The 16,736-nt window shown below is 41.5% G+C and overlaps 1 protein-coding gene across 4 annotated transcripts in view; it reads right to left on the bottom strand.

Moving 5' to 3' along the window:
• Window positions 1–16,736, bottom strand: part of SAP130 (Sin3A associated protein 130) — a 122,587-nt gene that overhangs the window by 59,328 nt on the left and 46,523 nt on the right. For all 4 annotated transcript variants that reach the window (XM_066345943.1, XM_066345942.1, XM_066345940.1 and 1 more), the window contains exons 8-13: window positions 12,593–12,740; window positions 12,336–12,426; window positions 12,024–12,128; window positions 6,982–7,123; window positions 3,346–3,467; window positions 415–705 (exon numbers count right to left, since the gene is read on the bottom strand). In XM_066345943.1, coding sequence (XP_066202040.1) covers window positions 415–705; window positions 3,346–3,467; window positions 6,982–7,123; window positions 12,024–12,128; window positions 12,336–12,426; window positions 12,593–12,740 — 899 coding nt within the window. The remainder of the gene's footprint in view (window positions 1–414; window positions 706–3,345; window positions 3,468–6,981; window positions 7,124–12,023; window positions 12,129–12,335; window positions 12,427–12,592; window positions 12,741–16,736) is intronic.

The following is a 16,736-nucleotide window of genomic DNA, read 5'->3' on the forward strand; positions in this document are numbered from 1 at the left end:
GAGGTCGGGCACTTTCAGGGTGCTATGGATTTATATGGAACTTCTGATTTTTGTAAAACACAATCACTTTCAATCCCCAAAATGGTACCAACATGCCAGTCCATCTTAATTTTACAGCTTTACATATCTCCCTCATCTTAAATGGAATGTGAATGCACCAATTATAAGGTGAATTTGTTCATTCAACTAAGAGTGCTTAACAGAATGTTTCTCACCATGTGCAAATGGCTGTAAGGCTATTCCAGTCTTCTAATGACCTGCCAGGTAAGCTCCAAGTATCTCACGTTACAGAGTGGAAACAGAATCTTAGTGGAATTACCTAAGATCACAAGCCAACAAGTGGCAGATCTAGGATTTAAACCCAATGTATCTCTTTTTCTCCACACTACCTTTCATGCCAAAAATTAACATTACCCGAAGTCTTTCCTTCAGGTGGAGGCTGCTGAGTGCTCACTGATGCGGGCTGAAGTCCTGGGGTTGCTGGATGAATTCCCTGTGTGCCAATTGGTGCTGGCTGTATTCCTGGGGTCCCAATGGGAGCTGGCTGGATCCCCTGTGTGCTGATGGGAGCAGGCTGGATCCCCTGAATATGTCGAGCATGAGATGTATCCACTGTCATCAACTGCATGGGGTTTAGGTGAACTGTGGATGCCACACCAACCCCAGTCTGAGCTGTGATGGCAGAGTTTGGAGCCTGAGCTGAAACTGAAAATGATGCAAAAACTGACTACAAACATACTGGCTTTGATCAGAAAGTCCACACACAAAGAAAAACACTAAAACAAAAACAGAATTTTCCTACTATACAAGATCAAGCTAAAAAAAAATCACTACATAAAACTACCGTATATATTGAGGGATTTTTTCCCTCAGTGAGTGAGAGTGAGAGAGAGAGAGAGAGAGAGAGAAAGAGAGAGGAAGGCAGAGAGATAATGAGATGTATCAACTTGTAGTTGTATCACTTTTGTTGTTTACTGACTGCTTTTCATGTGTGCCTTGATGGGGGTGTAGGGGGGACCCTCAAGATGAGCCAGTGATCCCTGCTCAAGCTGTCAACCTTAGGCTTAAGCCAGTGACCTTGGGAGTATGTTGATGATGCCACACTCAAGCTGGTGACTCAGCGCTCAAGCCAGAGACCCTGTAGTTTCAAACCTGGGACCTCAGCATCCCAGGTCGATGCTTTATCCACTGCTCTGCCACCAGTTAGACAACAATTTATTAAATTTCAAATGTGAGCTAGGCAATTGTGCTAAATAATTAAAATCTAAAACTTCTGAGATACATCCATAGCTGCCAAGTCAAGATTATGTCTTAATTTTTAGGAACCATTATCACAGGCATTGCTGAAATATAGTAGTTATAAATCTTAAATTCCATAAATCCATTAAAAAGAGAACAAGCAAGTTTCTTTTTTTGTATCAGGCAAACACATTATGTGTATACTAAAAACCAACTCAAAAATAAAACCGAAAATAGCAACAAAAAAAGAAATTTCTCAGTACCTGTGGAATGAAAACAAACACAATGACTATTCTTCTTGGTTGTAAAAAGTATCCAGAAAAAGATATTTGCACATTTATGTTTTATAACAGCCAAGATATGAAAACAACCGGTTTCTGCCAACGGATGAGTGGATAAAGAAAATTTCTCTCTCTTTCTCTCTCTCCCTCTCTCTCTCTCTCTCTCTCACACACACACACACACACACACACACACACACACACACACGAATATTATTAAGCCATAGAAAAGAAGGAAAGCTGTCATTTGCAAGATGGATAGACATTGAGGGCATTATGCTAAGTGAATGTCAGTCAGATATATATGGAATTTAAGAAAAAATAAAAACACCAAATTCAAAGACACAGAGAACAGACTGGTTGTTGCCAGAGGCTGGCTGGGAAAAGTGTGAGAAGGGGGAGGAGTGTGGGCAGTGCAGGGAGAGTATGTAAGATGTGAGGGGTGGGTACAATGGGTGAAGGAGGTCAAAAGTTACAAACCTCCAGTTATAAAATAACTAAGTCCTGGGGATGGAATGTACAGCATGGTGACTGAACTTCATATTTGACAGTCGCTGAGAGAGTAGATCTTAAAAGTTCTCATCACAAGAAATTATCAAATTATAGTATATTGTATACCTGAAACTAATGTTACATGTCAATTTTATACCTAAAATAAGAAAGATGTAATTTAAAGTTTTACATCATACAGAAAAAAAAAGATTTCTTTAAATGAATGAGATGAGAAAGTGTAGTGAAAAGTTAGTATACATAAATGCATAGTTAGTGCGATACTGTAGCTCTTTGTTGTAAGTGATCCATAGAGCATTGTTAGTTTCTTCCTGAGAAGTGCACCTTTGTTATTTCTGTTCAATAATAGTTCTTGGTCATTTGCTTGTTACAGACAAGAAATCTAGTCACGATTCCAAGCCTGTTCCAGGTCCCGTCTTGAAAAACTTGCCTCCTCACTCACACTGTGCTCCGGCCAAGACTGAAGCACTCTGCTCCAAGCACATGTTCTATGCTGACACTTTCTTCACAGGCAGAAACATGCTTTTTTACGATCCCACCACGGCTCTGTCCTATCTACTTTGAGACATGCTTTCCAAATATGACTTCCTTTAGATTACCATTCCTGACTTCCAACCCTCCCACCTCATGTAGAAATAACCTCTCTTAACTCAGAAGCAGAACTTATAAGCAACTTATAATTATCTCTTCATGTCACCTCCCTACTAGACTCCAAGCTTGTTGAAAGCAAGCTCTGTTTAAGAGTCAGCTTTAAAAATAAAGCCTGGCATACGGTAGGTTGTCAATAAATGCCAAGGTTGCAGGTTTGATTCCTGGTCAGGGTACATACAAGAAATAACCAATGAGTGCACGACTAAATGGAACAACTAAGTGGAATAATGAGTTGATGCTTCTGTGTTTCTTTTTCTCTCTCTTCCCTTCCCTCTCTCCTCCTCCGCTCTCAAATCAATGGAAAAATTAAAAACCAAACCAAACAAAAACAAAAATCACAACACACACCCCACAAAGCAACAGAAACCCTGTAACAGCAGACCTTTGTTTATACTATACTACAATTCTAAGGTGTATCAGAAATTGTTAACATAATTATCCTCAAGATGGGACAAAAATTGTGCATATATCACTAACAACAACAACCTTATCATAGAACAAAGAAATGGTGATTTTAAACCATAAACCTTCATATTTTGGCTTTATCTAAATTTGAATATAGAAGCTAGAGTAATTAAATGCATACTAAATACTCAGTGAGTGATTTTTATTTCATTGCTTGAAAAATTAAAATGTTAAAGTCATCTTAACAGTGGGCTCATACCTGGATACTGTCGGATGGTGGACACAGAGCTGGTAATTGGGGTGTATGTGTGTGCAGTCAGTGGGTATGCAGAAGGTGGGTATGTTGGCAAAAAGTACTGGAACTGAACAGGAACAGACGGTCTATAGGTGGAACATAAATAATAATAAACCAAATGGTCTATTTTCTTCTTTACTTTCAAACATGCCCATCCCCCAGGTCTTCTTCATCCTCTCATACCAACATTCCCCACTGCGTTTCAAACAGATACATGAAAGAACACAGATCGACAGAGCAGTGCTTTTAAATAAATGAATACTATAAATATCAATTAATGTAATACATACATGGAATAATTAGCAAAACTGACGCAAAAAGAAAAAACAAACAGCAATGATAGTCTTCTTTGCTCAATTCCACTTGAAAGACTCTAAGATCAGATTGTTTTTACTGGCAAATTTTATGAAAAATATGTAAAACAGATAATCCCAAACTTATACAAACGGATTCAGAGACCAGAAAAAGAAGTAAAGTAACCTAACTTATTTTTTTAGAATAATATAGTCTTGGTATCAAAACTAAACAGGAAGAATAAGTATGAAAAAAGGCTATAAACAAATTTCACTCTGTATAATATACAGTGTATATTGATGAAAAAATACCTAAATAAAATTGAACCAAGTACTACATAAAATTAAACACATCAAGATCAAATAAGGTTTCTTTCAGAAAGATAGAAATAATTCAATATCAGAATTTCTATTAGTGTTTTAGATCATACTAAAAATTATAAAAGAATATTAATTTGAAACTTTGTAAAAAATACAAAACATTGAATAGCATTCAATACTTATGTTTGATATTAATGTCTAAGAAAGCAGGGACAGAAAGACACTTTGTTCCTCAAAGTGAAAGCTGTATTTACAAAATGCTACATACAATGAAATTTCAGAAGACTTCCCATTCAGGCCAGGAACAAGATAAGGAATCTCACTGTATCTGCTATATTCAGTATCCTATTGGAAGCACTAGCCAGCAAGAAAAACATAGGTATATAAAACATAAATGAAGAAACTCCATCATCCTTAAACTGTCCTTATTTGTAGATGAAATAAACATCTCCAGGAAATCCAAAAGAATTTACAAACTTTTAGAGCTAATAGTCATGTTCAGCAAAGAGAATGGATACACAATACACTAAAACCTATTACCACTCCCATACATCATAACAATCAAACAAGATCATGTAAAAATGATCCAACCCTGAAATGACTTCATGTGGAACTTACCATGTGCTCCCTGTGGGAGAAGGGAGATGGAAACATGCAATGGGAGGCCATGGGGTTGAACTATAGGTGTAAGGATGTAATAAAAAGTTGTGTTTATTTTTTTTAGATTTAATTAATGATTACTGGGTGGGGGCAGGGGAGAAAGAGAGAAAGAGCGGGGAGAAACAGGAAGCATCAACTCGTAGTAGTTGCTTCCTGTATGTGCCTTGACCGGGCAAGCCCAGGGTCTTGAATCTGCGACCTCAGTGTTCCAGGTCAGTACTTTATCCACTGCCATCACAGGTCAGAATAGAGTTTTAAAGATGTTACATACTTCTTACCCCTGCCTGCTGAAAGAGCTTAAAAGAAATGACTATTCAGGAACAATGCACAGAAATAATGTCCATAACTGGGTTTCCTTTTTTTTTTTTTCAGAGACAGAGTCAGTGAGAGGGATAGACAGGGACAGACAGACAGGAATGGAGAGAGATGAGAAGCATCAATCATCAGTTTTTCATTGTGGCACTTTAGTTGTTCACTGATTGTTTTCTCATATGTGCCTTGATCGTGGAGCTACAGCAGACTGAGTAACCCTTTGCTCAAGCTGGCGACCTCAGGGTCTCGAACCTGGGTCCTCCACATCTCAGTCCAATGCTCTATTCACTGCGCCACCGCCTGGTCAGGTTATCTGGGTTTCTAAATGATGAAAAGGAACCAGAATTCCAGGGCTCAAAGTGAAGGAGGAAGTTGGAGAATCTTATTGTGGTGGAAAAGGCTAGAATGACCAGGACATGGCAAAAACCACAGGAGCTAGTCTGGAGGGGCTTCCAAGGAACAACACAGAGATAACTTGAGCATCACAATAGATGACACAAAAGACTGTACAACTAGTTGTGAATAAAATCAAATCCATGAGCCAACACTGATTCGAAAAAAATAATATGCAGAACAAAATAAAGAAATGGGGTTAGATGAGAGAAAATTTTTTTTTTTTATAAATAAATTTTTAATGGGGTGACATCAATAAATCAGGGTACATATATTCAAAGAAAACATTTCCAGGTTATCTTGTCATTTAGTTCTGTTGCATACCCATCACCCAAAGAGAGATCGTCCTCCGTCACCCTCTATCCAGTTTTCTTTGTACCCCTCCCCCTCCTCCCCTCCCCCCACCCCCCGTAACCACCCCTGTCCATGTCTCTTAGTCTCATTTTTATGTCCCACCAATGTATGGAATCCTGCAATTCTTGTTTTTTTCTGATTCACTTATTTCACTCCGCATAATGTTATCAAGATTCCACCATTCTGCTGTAAGTGATCCGATGTCATCATTTCTTCTAGCTGAATAGTATACCATGGTGTATATGTGCCCAGAGAGAAAATTTCTTTATATAAAAATGCCAACTGTTAAATGTGAAAGAAACTATAGAAAAAGTCACTACTTGGTAACCACCATAATGTAACCTTTAACTGATTCAGCCACAAATCATTAATAGACAAACTATTAAGTGAAAGTTTATTGGGGAATAGAATATTATAACCTCAAAGTATAAAGAAAAATATCCCTTTTACAGTAGAAAAGCCTGGCGAACATCAGTCACTAGGTAATCAATGCTGACATAATAATGGGACAAAGGAATAGCATGAGCTCTTTGATAGAACAGAAAGGAGAAGAAAGTATCACCCAAGTGGCATTTGCTCCAAAAATGCAGCTTGAGTCTATGACAGCGGTTCTCAATCTGTGGGTCACGACCCCAGCAGGGTCGCCTAAAGCCATCGGAAAATACATAATGCATATCAGGTATTTACATTCCGAATCATAACTGTAGCAAAATTACAGTTATGAAGTAGCCACCAAAATTATTTTTTGGTTTGGGGTCACCGCCACATGAGGAACTGTATTGCGGGGTCACGGCATTAGAAAGGTTGAGAACCACTGGTCTATGAGAAAACATTCTGACAAACCCAAACTGAAGAATAGTCTACAAAAACTGGTCTACCTGTACCCTTGAAAAAATATGAATGTATGAAAGAGAATAGAAAGCTAAAAAATTGTTTCAGGGATAACTGTGGTTAAGAGAATGTTTTCGTTCTTTAGGAATGAAAATGGAAGTATTTAGGGATAAAGGGTCATAATGCTATCTATATACTGTACTCTCAAAATAACCACAGAAACAGAAAAAACTAAGAGAACAACATCTACCAGAAGGATGATGGTTGAATATATACATTTTCATAAAACTAAAAGAAATAACACAATGTACTATTTTCTGGGGGAAACTGGAAAATTATAAGGAAGTATATGCCATATTTGTGGGATACTGTTTTACTGAAAAATCAAAACAATGATGGATACAACGAGGCAGCAAGCTGGCACATTCCCTCCTACCTGTTGTCGCTGCGTGTTTCCACGGCCACAGGGTTTGGAGAGGCTCGATGTCCTGAGATGGGGAGTAGGCTGCCCCTCTCTGTGGGGTAGTCAGGCTGGACTCGAGGAGAGGTGTGTGTGATCTGCTGGGGCACCACCTTAGCTGCAAGAGTGAGACCCCATTACTTTCCTGCTCACACGATCTCACTGGCCAGCCGAATGGTCCTTGGCCAGGAATAATCTGAAGTCCGCGTTTTCAGTGTCAATTAAAATAGAAAATGAAAGATGAGGTTCAACTAAATTATTTCTCTAATGATCTGGTAATATATTTACCCTGCTATTTTTCAAAGCAGAGTTCAACATTAATACTCTGACAAAAAGATTCCAACCAAGCCCCTTCCCCCTGACCTGGCTTCTTCAAGAACCCCCATATTTTTAAACAAAGAAAACTTTTATTAAAAAAAATAAAAAACTCAACAAAAATATAAATACAGAAATGACAAAGACTTTATATTTTCCTCTTTGAGTAACTGGGCCCATAATTAATTAGTAGCAAGTAGCTAATCAGTACTGAGTATAGATTATTTTAATTTCCAAGTCTCTGTTTCCTCGTCTTTGAGGACTGTTCCAGATAATCACTTAATTTTGAATGTCCTGTGATTTTTATCTAGTATTTTATAGCAAAACCAAAATAGTTTTCAAATTTAATGTGAGGCTCAACATTTGCTTTTGCACTATAATTTGCAATCAAAGTTTAGATGGTATAGCTGAATTGGGACATACTTTATAGTTCTTACAGACTTATCTGTTAACTCTATGCCTGAAAGTTTGCGAAGAAAAGCTCTGACCTCAGATATAGAGGGACAGGGGTTCTATCTGTGTCAAGACCCTGGGAGAGGCACATAACCACTAGAAACTAGGATGATGCTACCACCTTACCCAAAGTGCAATGCAATGAACACCAAAAAGAGCAACACAAACCCACCACGATGCCCAGCTATTTCCTGAGGGACACAGCTGGAGAAGTTTCTGCAGGATGATGGCTGAGATGCCCAATGTGACCACTAATTAGGGCATTTATTTGCTAACAGAGAGAAGCTGGCATGACACATTTTCTATCAGTAGCACATAGATTGCTGAGTGGAAAGCAACTAAGCCTTTTTTCCTCTGGGCCCACAAAAGGCAGGAGAAAATAATACTTTCAGTAGGAATGCCGCTGTCTTCTGGCAGGTAACTATCCAGTGGCTGGTGACTATACACGTGGGATAAAAGTAGGTTTACTGTTATTTGTATAAACAATAATACAATAATTAATAAATGATAATACAGGAATAAACTGTTTCATGTACTCACAACTGTAAACATACTTTTGTCCCACCCTGTATCTATACTTTTTTTCCAATTAAAAAAGCCAGGCCCTGGCCAGTTGGCTCAGTGGTAGAGTGTTGACCTGGTGTGTGGATAGCCCAGGTTCGATTCCCAATCAGGGCACACATGAGAAGTGACCACCTGCTTCTCTTCCCCTCCCTCTTCTGTCTTCCCCTCTCGCATCACTGGTTCGAGCATCAGCCCAGGCGCTGAGGATAGCTCGGTTAGTCCAAACATTGGCCTCAAGTGCTGAGGATAGCTCAGTTGATTCAAAAGGTGCTGAGGATAGCTCAGTTGATTCAAACACTGGCCCCAGACGGGGGTTGCCAGGTGGATCCTGGTTGGGGCGCATGCAGGAGTCTTGTCTCTCCATCTCCCCTCGTCTTAGTTAAAAAGAAAAAAAAAGCCATATTCTCAATTATTAAAAATAAATAACACATAAGGAAAATACAATGCAGAATCATAAGCTGGCCATAATGCTACCTCCAAAGATAATCCTGTTTTCTGAATGCTGTGACCGTCTGAATCTGCCTTTTATAATTCTCAGAATACGGTCACTGTAGGCGAGAGCGTGGAGAAAATCAGGAAGACATGCCATTGGAAATGAGCATTCATTAGAAGATTAATAACCTAGGTTCATCATTCATCAGTATTTTTACTCCTGACTCAATGTAGTCTCATTAGTAACAACAGCTAAATTCAATATTTCATCTCACCTGGACAATGCCACTTAGGATATATTTCCTGTCCCCAAACTTGGAAGGTCAGTACTCCAGGGCTAATGTCAAGTTATCCTTCTCAACCTTTGTACATGGATCCTATTATGATGTAACAAAAGTATCTGAGCCCAGACCAGTGGCACAGTGGATAAAGTGTTGTCCTGGAGTACCGAAGTTGCAATTCCGATCCTGGGGTTGCTGGCTAGACCCCAAGGTTGCTGGTTTGAGCCTGGGTCAGGACACGTATGAGAAGCAATCCAGCGGTGCACAAAGTGAAATGAGTTGATGCTTCTTTCTCTCCCATCTTTCTCCGCCCACCCCTCATAAATCAATGGGAAAAAAATATAAAAATAAAAGTATTTGGTTTACTATAAAAAAAGGAAAACAAAACTAGAGCATAAACTTGACAGAAGTTAGATGAAACCAATCACATTAAGTAGCAGATGTTAAGTCTGTTTGGACACCTTTGTCAAATGATTTTCATATCTAGAATTCAGTAAATGGTTAAAGTTCAAAGATAAATGAGCTGGTGAAATACAAAATACAGTAGTACAGTAACTTAGGACAGGTAAAAAGTTGGTAGTTTTGACCAAAATGAATGAAGCAGTTCTGTCTCTTGGTCTTTTTAGTGAGTTGACACCCACACTGTGATCTCTTGCCAAGAAGTAGTGACATTAACAAGAACTAATCTTGAAACAATGTTTCACAGATAGGGGAGAAGGCCACACTAGAGATGTCCTGATTGGCACACTGCCCCTTCCTTGGTCTGACTTCCTTCACAGCTGTGGATCCCCTAGTGACACTCTGGGCTGTAAAAGTAAACAGATGGCTCTGAGGTGAGGGTACGGAGGAGAACTGATGACAATGATAAGCATAGCCAGAATTGGTCTCACATGACTATGGAACATTCAGTGATCTTTTTCTTTTGTTTAAAATGACCTTTTTCAAGAAAAGTGCATTACTGCTGAAATAACACATACACATAACAAACTTCTTTTCACTGCAGTGAATTTACTTCAGAGGGATATGAGAAAAGTTTGGTGCCAAGCTGTAGTGAGCCGTCACATGAGAAAGACCCAGCAGCAATGTCCTCTCTGCTAAAAGTCTTCTGTGAGGCTTAGGACCAATTTATGGGCTGGCATGGCCCAGTTATTTAAAAGAGGAGTAAGGGTTTCCTGGGTACAACTTTTTTTCTGAACAAGTGTTCTCCAGGTTTGATAAGAAGGCTGTGAAGATGTAGCCTGTCTCACATGTGAAGAAAGAAAGTAGGAAGAAGAACCCACACCAGGACTCGAACACAGCAGGAGGGAAACCAAATTTGTGTCTGGTCACCAGATTCTGACAATTCAGTAAGTTAATGTGTCATCTAACAACAAGAGCCTTATTTCTAAAAAGTACAGTATATTAAAAATATGGCAGCAGCCCCAGATCTTTGGGAGTAGAGAACAGTAAGATGATACACTCATTATTAAAGAACAAAGGCAACAGCAGAAACTAACACCTGTGTCTGATAAATGAAAGAGACTAGTTCCACAGGCCAGTCTCTGCCTCAGACGCTGTGACAGTAAAATTTCAGTCTCTGGGATAGACCTTAGGGACCTATGAGCTGAATCCTGCCTAATGCCTGTGAGCTAAGCATAGGTTTACACTTTTAAATGGTGGTGGTGTGGGGGACTTAAAAAAAGAGAATTTTGTGACACATAAAAATGATATGAAATTCAAATCTTTGTGTCCATAAAGTCTTGATGAAACAAAGTCTGACCATCTGTTTACATACTGTCTACTGGTGAATAGTTGTAGCACAGACCTATGAGGCCTGTCTTTTACTGTCTGGTCCTATGGAAAAAGTTTGCCAATCTCTGCGCCTAATGATGGAAGTGTGGCTGGCAGAAACCTTTCATTTTTTTTTTTTTGTATTTTTCTGAAGCTGGAAACGGGGAAAGACAGTCAGACAGACTTCCGCATGCGCCTGACCAGGATCCACCTGGCACGCCCACCGGGGGGCAATGCTCTGCCACCAGGGGGTGATGCTCTGCCCCTCTGGGGCGTCGATCTGCCGCGACCAGAGCCACTCTAGCGCCTGGGGCAGAGGCCAAGGAGCCATCCCCAGCGCCCGGGACAACTGTACTCCAATGGAGCCTTGGCTGCGGGAGGGGAAGAGAGAGACAGAGAGGAAGGAGAGGGGGAGGGGTGGAGAAGCAGATGGGCACTTCTCCTGTGTGTCCTGGCCGGGAATCGAACCCGGGACTTCTGCACGCCAGGCCGACGCTCTACCACTGAGCCCCGGCCAGGGCCAGAAACCTTTCATTTTTTTAAATATTCCAAGTATACACATTTAAAAGGGGAAATTTTAAAAAGCGGAGAAGGAACTTTAGGATTGTTGTATCTTGCAGCAGCACTCGGATGGAAACCTGGGTGACCCACTTGAGGGTTAGCTGTCTCCCGCTGTTGCATCACCCTGAGTAGGTGATTTTCCTGAGTAATCTATCACTGCACAGAGTTCTCTTCATTCCACATCTTTGCTTCTCTTGCTAATGCTGGTGCTCTTATGTAACAATGTCAGTAAAGTTAATTTATTTCTTTAAAATATGCCCTAGCTGGATAGCTCAGTTAGTTTGAATATTGTCCCGATATATAATGGTTGTTAGTTCGATTCCCAGTTAGGGCACATGCAGAAAACAGATAGATGCTTCCCTCTCTCCTTCTTCCTCTACCTACCTCTCTAAAATCAATAAAATAAAAAAACTTAAAAAAAACCCAGAGTTAAAATAAAGTTTACTTTGAGCTCTCAAAGATTATTATCCTTTCTTCCCTACTGTCAGTGCCAAATCTGTATCAAGAATATTAGAAGTTAAATTCACTGTTACTCTGAAAATCAACAACAATAAAAAAAATCAATACTCTTCATCAATAAGAACTGGGAAGAGGGGCTGAAAAATGCCTTTTAAGCTTGTCTGAAGGGTGCACAACACTTACCAACTGGGATGTTTGAGGTGGTCACAGCAGTAGCATGGGATGAATGTGAGGGCATCGTCATGGTAACAATTGTACTCGTGGGAGCTTGTGTGTGTGACACAGATCCTAAAAAGGGAGGAAAAAAAATCTTCAACAATGGCCTCTCTGCACACATTATAGATTCTCAAAAACCTTAGAAAAACTCTTGGGAAAGGTTAAGAGAATTTTTATAGCATATTCTTTTCCTCTAACTGAAGCTGAGAAATGAAAAATTAACCCACCACTATGCTTCATTCTTCCTGGCAGAAATAAAGAGCAGGGTGGCAGACTTACCGGCTGTGGTTGCTGAAGAAATGGTGTTGGTTGCTAAAATGGGTGCTACTGTTGCTGCAGCAACTGGTGTGCCAGTACTGAAGATGGTTTTCTGTGGGGAACACCCAGACACAGAGTTGTAACCAAGAAGATGTCCCACTAGATCTAGTGTATACACATCAGTGCCCTCACTACATTCAGGATCTTAGCAGGTTTGGCAAAGGTCTCGTTCAGCCCACAGAAGAATCACACAGTTGACTCCCCACTCCTGGTTTTACCTGAGCCATGGTGTGCAGCTGCTGCTTTGGCGTCCCTAAGGCAGGGTGAGATGGCAGTGTGATCCTTGTTGTTACGTCCCGGGACTGGGCAGGACGCTGAATACTAATTGCTGCAGAGGGTGGATGCTGGATAGACAAAGTTGGCCGACTGAGAAGACAGCAAAGACATTTTGAATTATCACTTGTGCACCAAGACCACCTACTACCTTGTGCTGGACCACAATCATAGAATTGTATTTTTTTTTAGAGGTCTGTGAGGTTGCTATTGAACCAGTGAAGTAAATGGTCCATCAAGTTTCTCTTCTTAAATTACTGTGAGCTTCATACATTAAACCTAGACCATTCTCAGTATCCTTCACACAGTTAATCAATACTCCACAATCTCAAGTAAGCATTACTACAATACACTTTACAGATGAAGTTGAAGACTTGCCTAAATTCTCCCTGTTGTGAGGGAAGAATGCAGACAAACTTGATTAACAGCACCTTAATCTGTGATTCTTGAAGTACTGACATTCCCGCCCTGCAATTTTATATCATTTCTTTTCTTTTAAATTAAAAAAAAAAAATTTTTTTTTTGTATTTTTCTGAAGCTGGAAATGGGGAGAGACAGTCAGACAGACTCCCGCATGCGCCCGCCCAACCGGGATCCACTCGGCACGCCCACCAGGGGGCGATGCTCTGCCCCTCCGGGGCATCGCTCTGCCATGACCAGAGCCACTCTAGTGCCTGGGGCAGAGGCCAAGGAGCTATCCCCAGCGCCTGGGCCATCTTTGCTCCAATGGAGCCTCGGCTGTGGGAGGGGAAGAGAGAGACAGAGAGGAAGGAGAGTGAGGGGTGGAGAAGCAAATGAGCGCTTCTCCTGTGTGCCCTGGCTGGGAATCGAACCCAGGACTTCTGCACGCCAGGCCGACGCTCTACCACTGAGCCAACTGGCCAGGGTAAAAAATTTTTATTTACTAATTTTTAGAGAGAAAAGAGAGGGGGAGGGAGAGGGAGAGGGAGAGAGAAAGAGTGAGAAAGGGTGTAGAACAGTGGTTCTCAACTGTGGGTCGTGATCCTGGCGGGGGTCGAACGACCAAAACACAGGGGTTGCTGAAAGCCATCAGAGTTAATGCTTCCAGCTTCTACACCAGCGGTTCTCAACTGTGGGTTGCGATCCCTGTGTTTTGGTCGTTCGACCCCCGCTGGGGTCGCGACCCACAGTTGAGAACCGCTGGTGTAGAAGCTAGAAGCATTAACTTATAGTAGTTGCTTCTTGTATGTGCCTTGACCAGGAAGTCCAGGGTTTTGAACCAGCAACCTCAGCATTCCAGGTCAACGCTTTATCCACTGCACCACCACAGGTCTACCATTTTTTTTACCAAATGGTAAAAAGTTAGTTATGACTGTCTAACGACTGAAAAGGATATCAATGAAGAAAGCAAATCAAATTAACTGGCAGCCAGCTACTGAAACTCAACAACAGCAAGAACACTGGACAGTGTAATAAAGTTGGCATCTCAACTTAGAGGGGGGAGAACTATTTAATAAATAATGTTGGAAAGATATGTGGCTATTTGGGAAAAATAAAATTGGATCCATACCTTGCACAATATACCAGGATAAGTATTAAAATGATCAAAGATTTAACAACAATAAAAAAGGTACATGAGAAAAACGTAAGAGAATTCGTTTATAACCTTGGAGTAGGAGAAGGCCTTTCTAACTATTAAAAGCTTTCAAAATCCACAAGCTATAAAAGATCAGTAAATTTTCTCTGTAAACAAATAGGCAAACATCCTACATGGCAAAACATACAAGCAAAGTCAAAAGACCCACAGGTAAATGTGTGACCTTCTGAATGTACTAAGAGCTCCAAGGAATCAATGAGTAAAGGAAGAAAATGTAATTTAAAATACTCTGTGAGGTCATCATTCACCTATCAGCTCGGCAAAAATACAAAAAAACTGATGGCATACTCTGGTATTCAAGCTGTAAGGAAACAGTCACTTTCAAACATTCTGAAGGGACTGTAAATCTCAACAAAGGCAATTAGAAAGTAGGTATCAAAATTATAATCATGGTCCTGGCCAGTTGGCTCAGTGGTAGAGCATCAGCCTGGTGTGTGGATGCCTCAGGTCTGATTCCCAGTCAGGGCACACAGGACAAGCGCCCATCTGCTTCTCTATATCTTCCCCTCTTGTGATTCTCTCTCTCTCTCTCTCTCTCTCTCTCCCCTCCAAGGGCCATGGCTCGATTGGAGTAAGTTTGCCCTTGGTGCTGAGGATGGCTTCATGGCCTCTTGCTCAGGTGCTCAGAAGAGCTTAGTTGCAGAGCAACGAAACAACACCCCAGATGGGCAAAGCATCGCTGCCTAGTGGGCTTGCCGGGTGGATCCCAGTTGGGGAGCATGTGGTAATCTTTTTATGCCCTCCCTCCTCTCACTGAATAAATAAAATTAAAATTATAATCACATATAATTGTCTAATCACTTTTGGGAATTTTCATCCTACAGCTATTCTTGCACATATGCATATAAGCTACATATACTACAATATTACCGCATTCCCCAAGTATAAGAAACACATAGGCCCTGGCCCGTTGGCTCAGCACTAGAGCATCGGCCCGGCATGTGGAAGTCCCAGGATTAATTCCTAGCCAGGGCACACAGGAGAAGTGCTTATCTGCTTCTCCACCCTTCCCCCTCCTTCTTTCTCTCTCTCTCTCTTTCCCTCCCGCAGCCAAGGCTCCATTGGAGCAAAGTTGGCCCGGGCGTTGAGGATGGCTCCATGGCCTCTGCCTCAGGTGCTAGAATGGTTCTGATTGCAGTGGAGTAATGCCCTAGAGGGGCCAAGCATCGCCCCCTGCTGGGCATGCTGGGTGGATACTGGTTGGGCATATGTGGGAGTCTGTTTGCCTCCCCTCTGCTTCTCACTTCGGAAATATACCAAAAAAAAAGGAACACCATTTCCCCCCAAAAATTTGGGGTCTAAAAACTGTGTGCGTCTTATATAGTGGTTGTAGATATGTAGATTTTTTTATTTATTTTTTTGTATTTTTCCAAAGCTGGAAACTGGGAGGCAGTCAGACAGACTCCCGCATGTGCCCCGACCGGGATCCACCCGGCATGTCCACCAGGGGCGATGCTCTGCCCATCTTGGGGCGTCGCTCTGCTGCAATCAGAGCCATTCTAGCGCCTGAGGCAGAGGCCACAGAGCCATCCACAGCGCCCGGGCAAACTTTGCTCCAGTGGAGCCTTGGCTGCGGGAGGGGAAGAAAGAGACAGAGAGGAAGGAGAGGGGGAGGGGTGGAGAAGCAGATGGGTGCTTCTCCTGTGTGCCCTGGCCGGGAATCGAACCTGGGACTCCTACACGCCAGGCCGATGCTCTACCACTGAGCCAACTGGCCAGGGCCTGTAGATTTTTTTAAATTATTTTTTTACTTGCATTTCCCCCTTTTTCGCTCTTGGTTTTGTGCTCACTGTTCAAGACAGTGATTCGTAATCAAACACAGATGAGGACAAGCTGATAGATGAGAGTTTTGACTGTGATGAGGAGTTGTATGAATTATGATGACTAGAACTTGAGTTCAGTAACTTTATGTAATACATTTTTTTTCAAATTTCTGGCCCCAAAATTAAGGTGCGTCTTATACATGGGAGCATCTTATACATGGAGAAATACAGTATTTATGATAGTAAGGTAGTAGCAACAACCTCAAACCCATTTATACAATGGATCATTGTTGCTACTAAAAGAACAATATAGGCCCTGGCCGGCTGGCTCAGTGGTAGAGTGTCAGCCAGCATGTGGATATCCCAGGTTTGATTCCTGGTCAGGACACACAGGAGAAGTGACCATCTGCTTCTCTCCCCCTACCTTTTCTCCCCTCTCTTCCCCTCCTGCAGCCATGGCTCAACTGGTTCAAGCACATCGCCCAGAGTGCTGAGGATGGCTTTGTGGAGCCTCTGCCTCAGGTGCTAAAAATAGCTTGGTTGTGAGCATGGTCCTTAAATGGGCAAAGCATTGGCTCCAGATTGGGGCTGCTGGGTAGATCCAGTTGGGGTGCATTTGGTGGTCTATCTCCCCTCTTCTCACTTGAAAAAGAATAAAAAATCAGTGTAAAAAGATAAAAGAATTGCATTTGAATTTGACTGTATTTA

The sequence above is a fragment of the Saccopteryx leptura genome, chromosome 7 (assembly GCF_036850995.1).
Source record: "Saccopteryx leptura isolate mSacLep1 chromosome 7, mSacLep1_pri_phased_curated, whole genome shotgun sequence".
Lineage (NCBI taxonomy): Eukaryota > Metazoa > Chordata > Mammalia > Chiroptera > Emballonuridae > Saccopteryx > Saccopteryx leptura.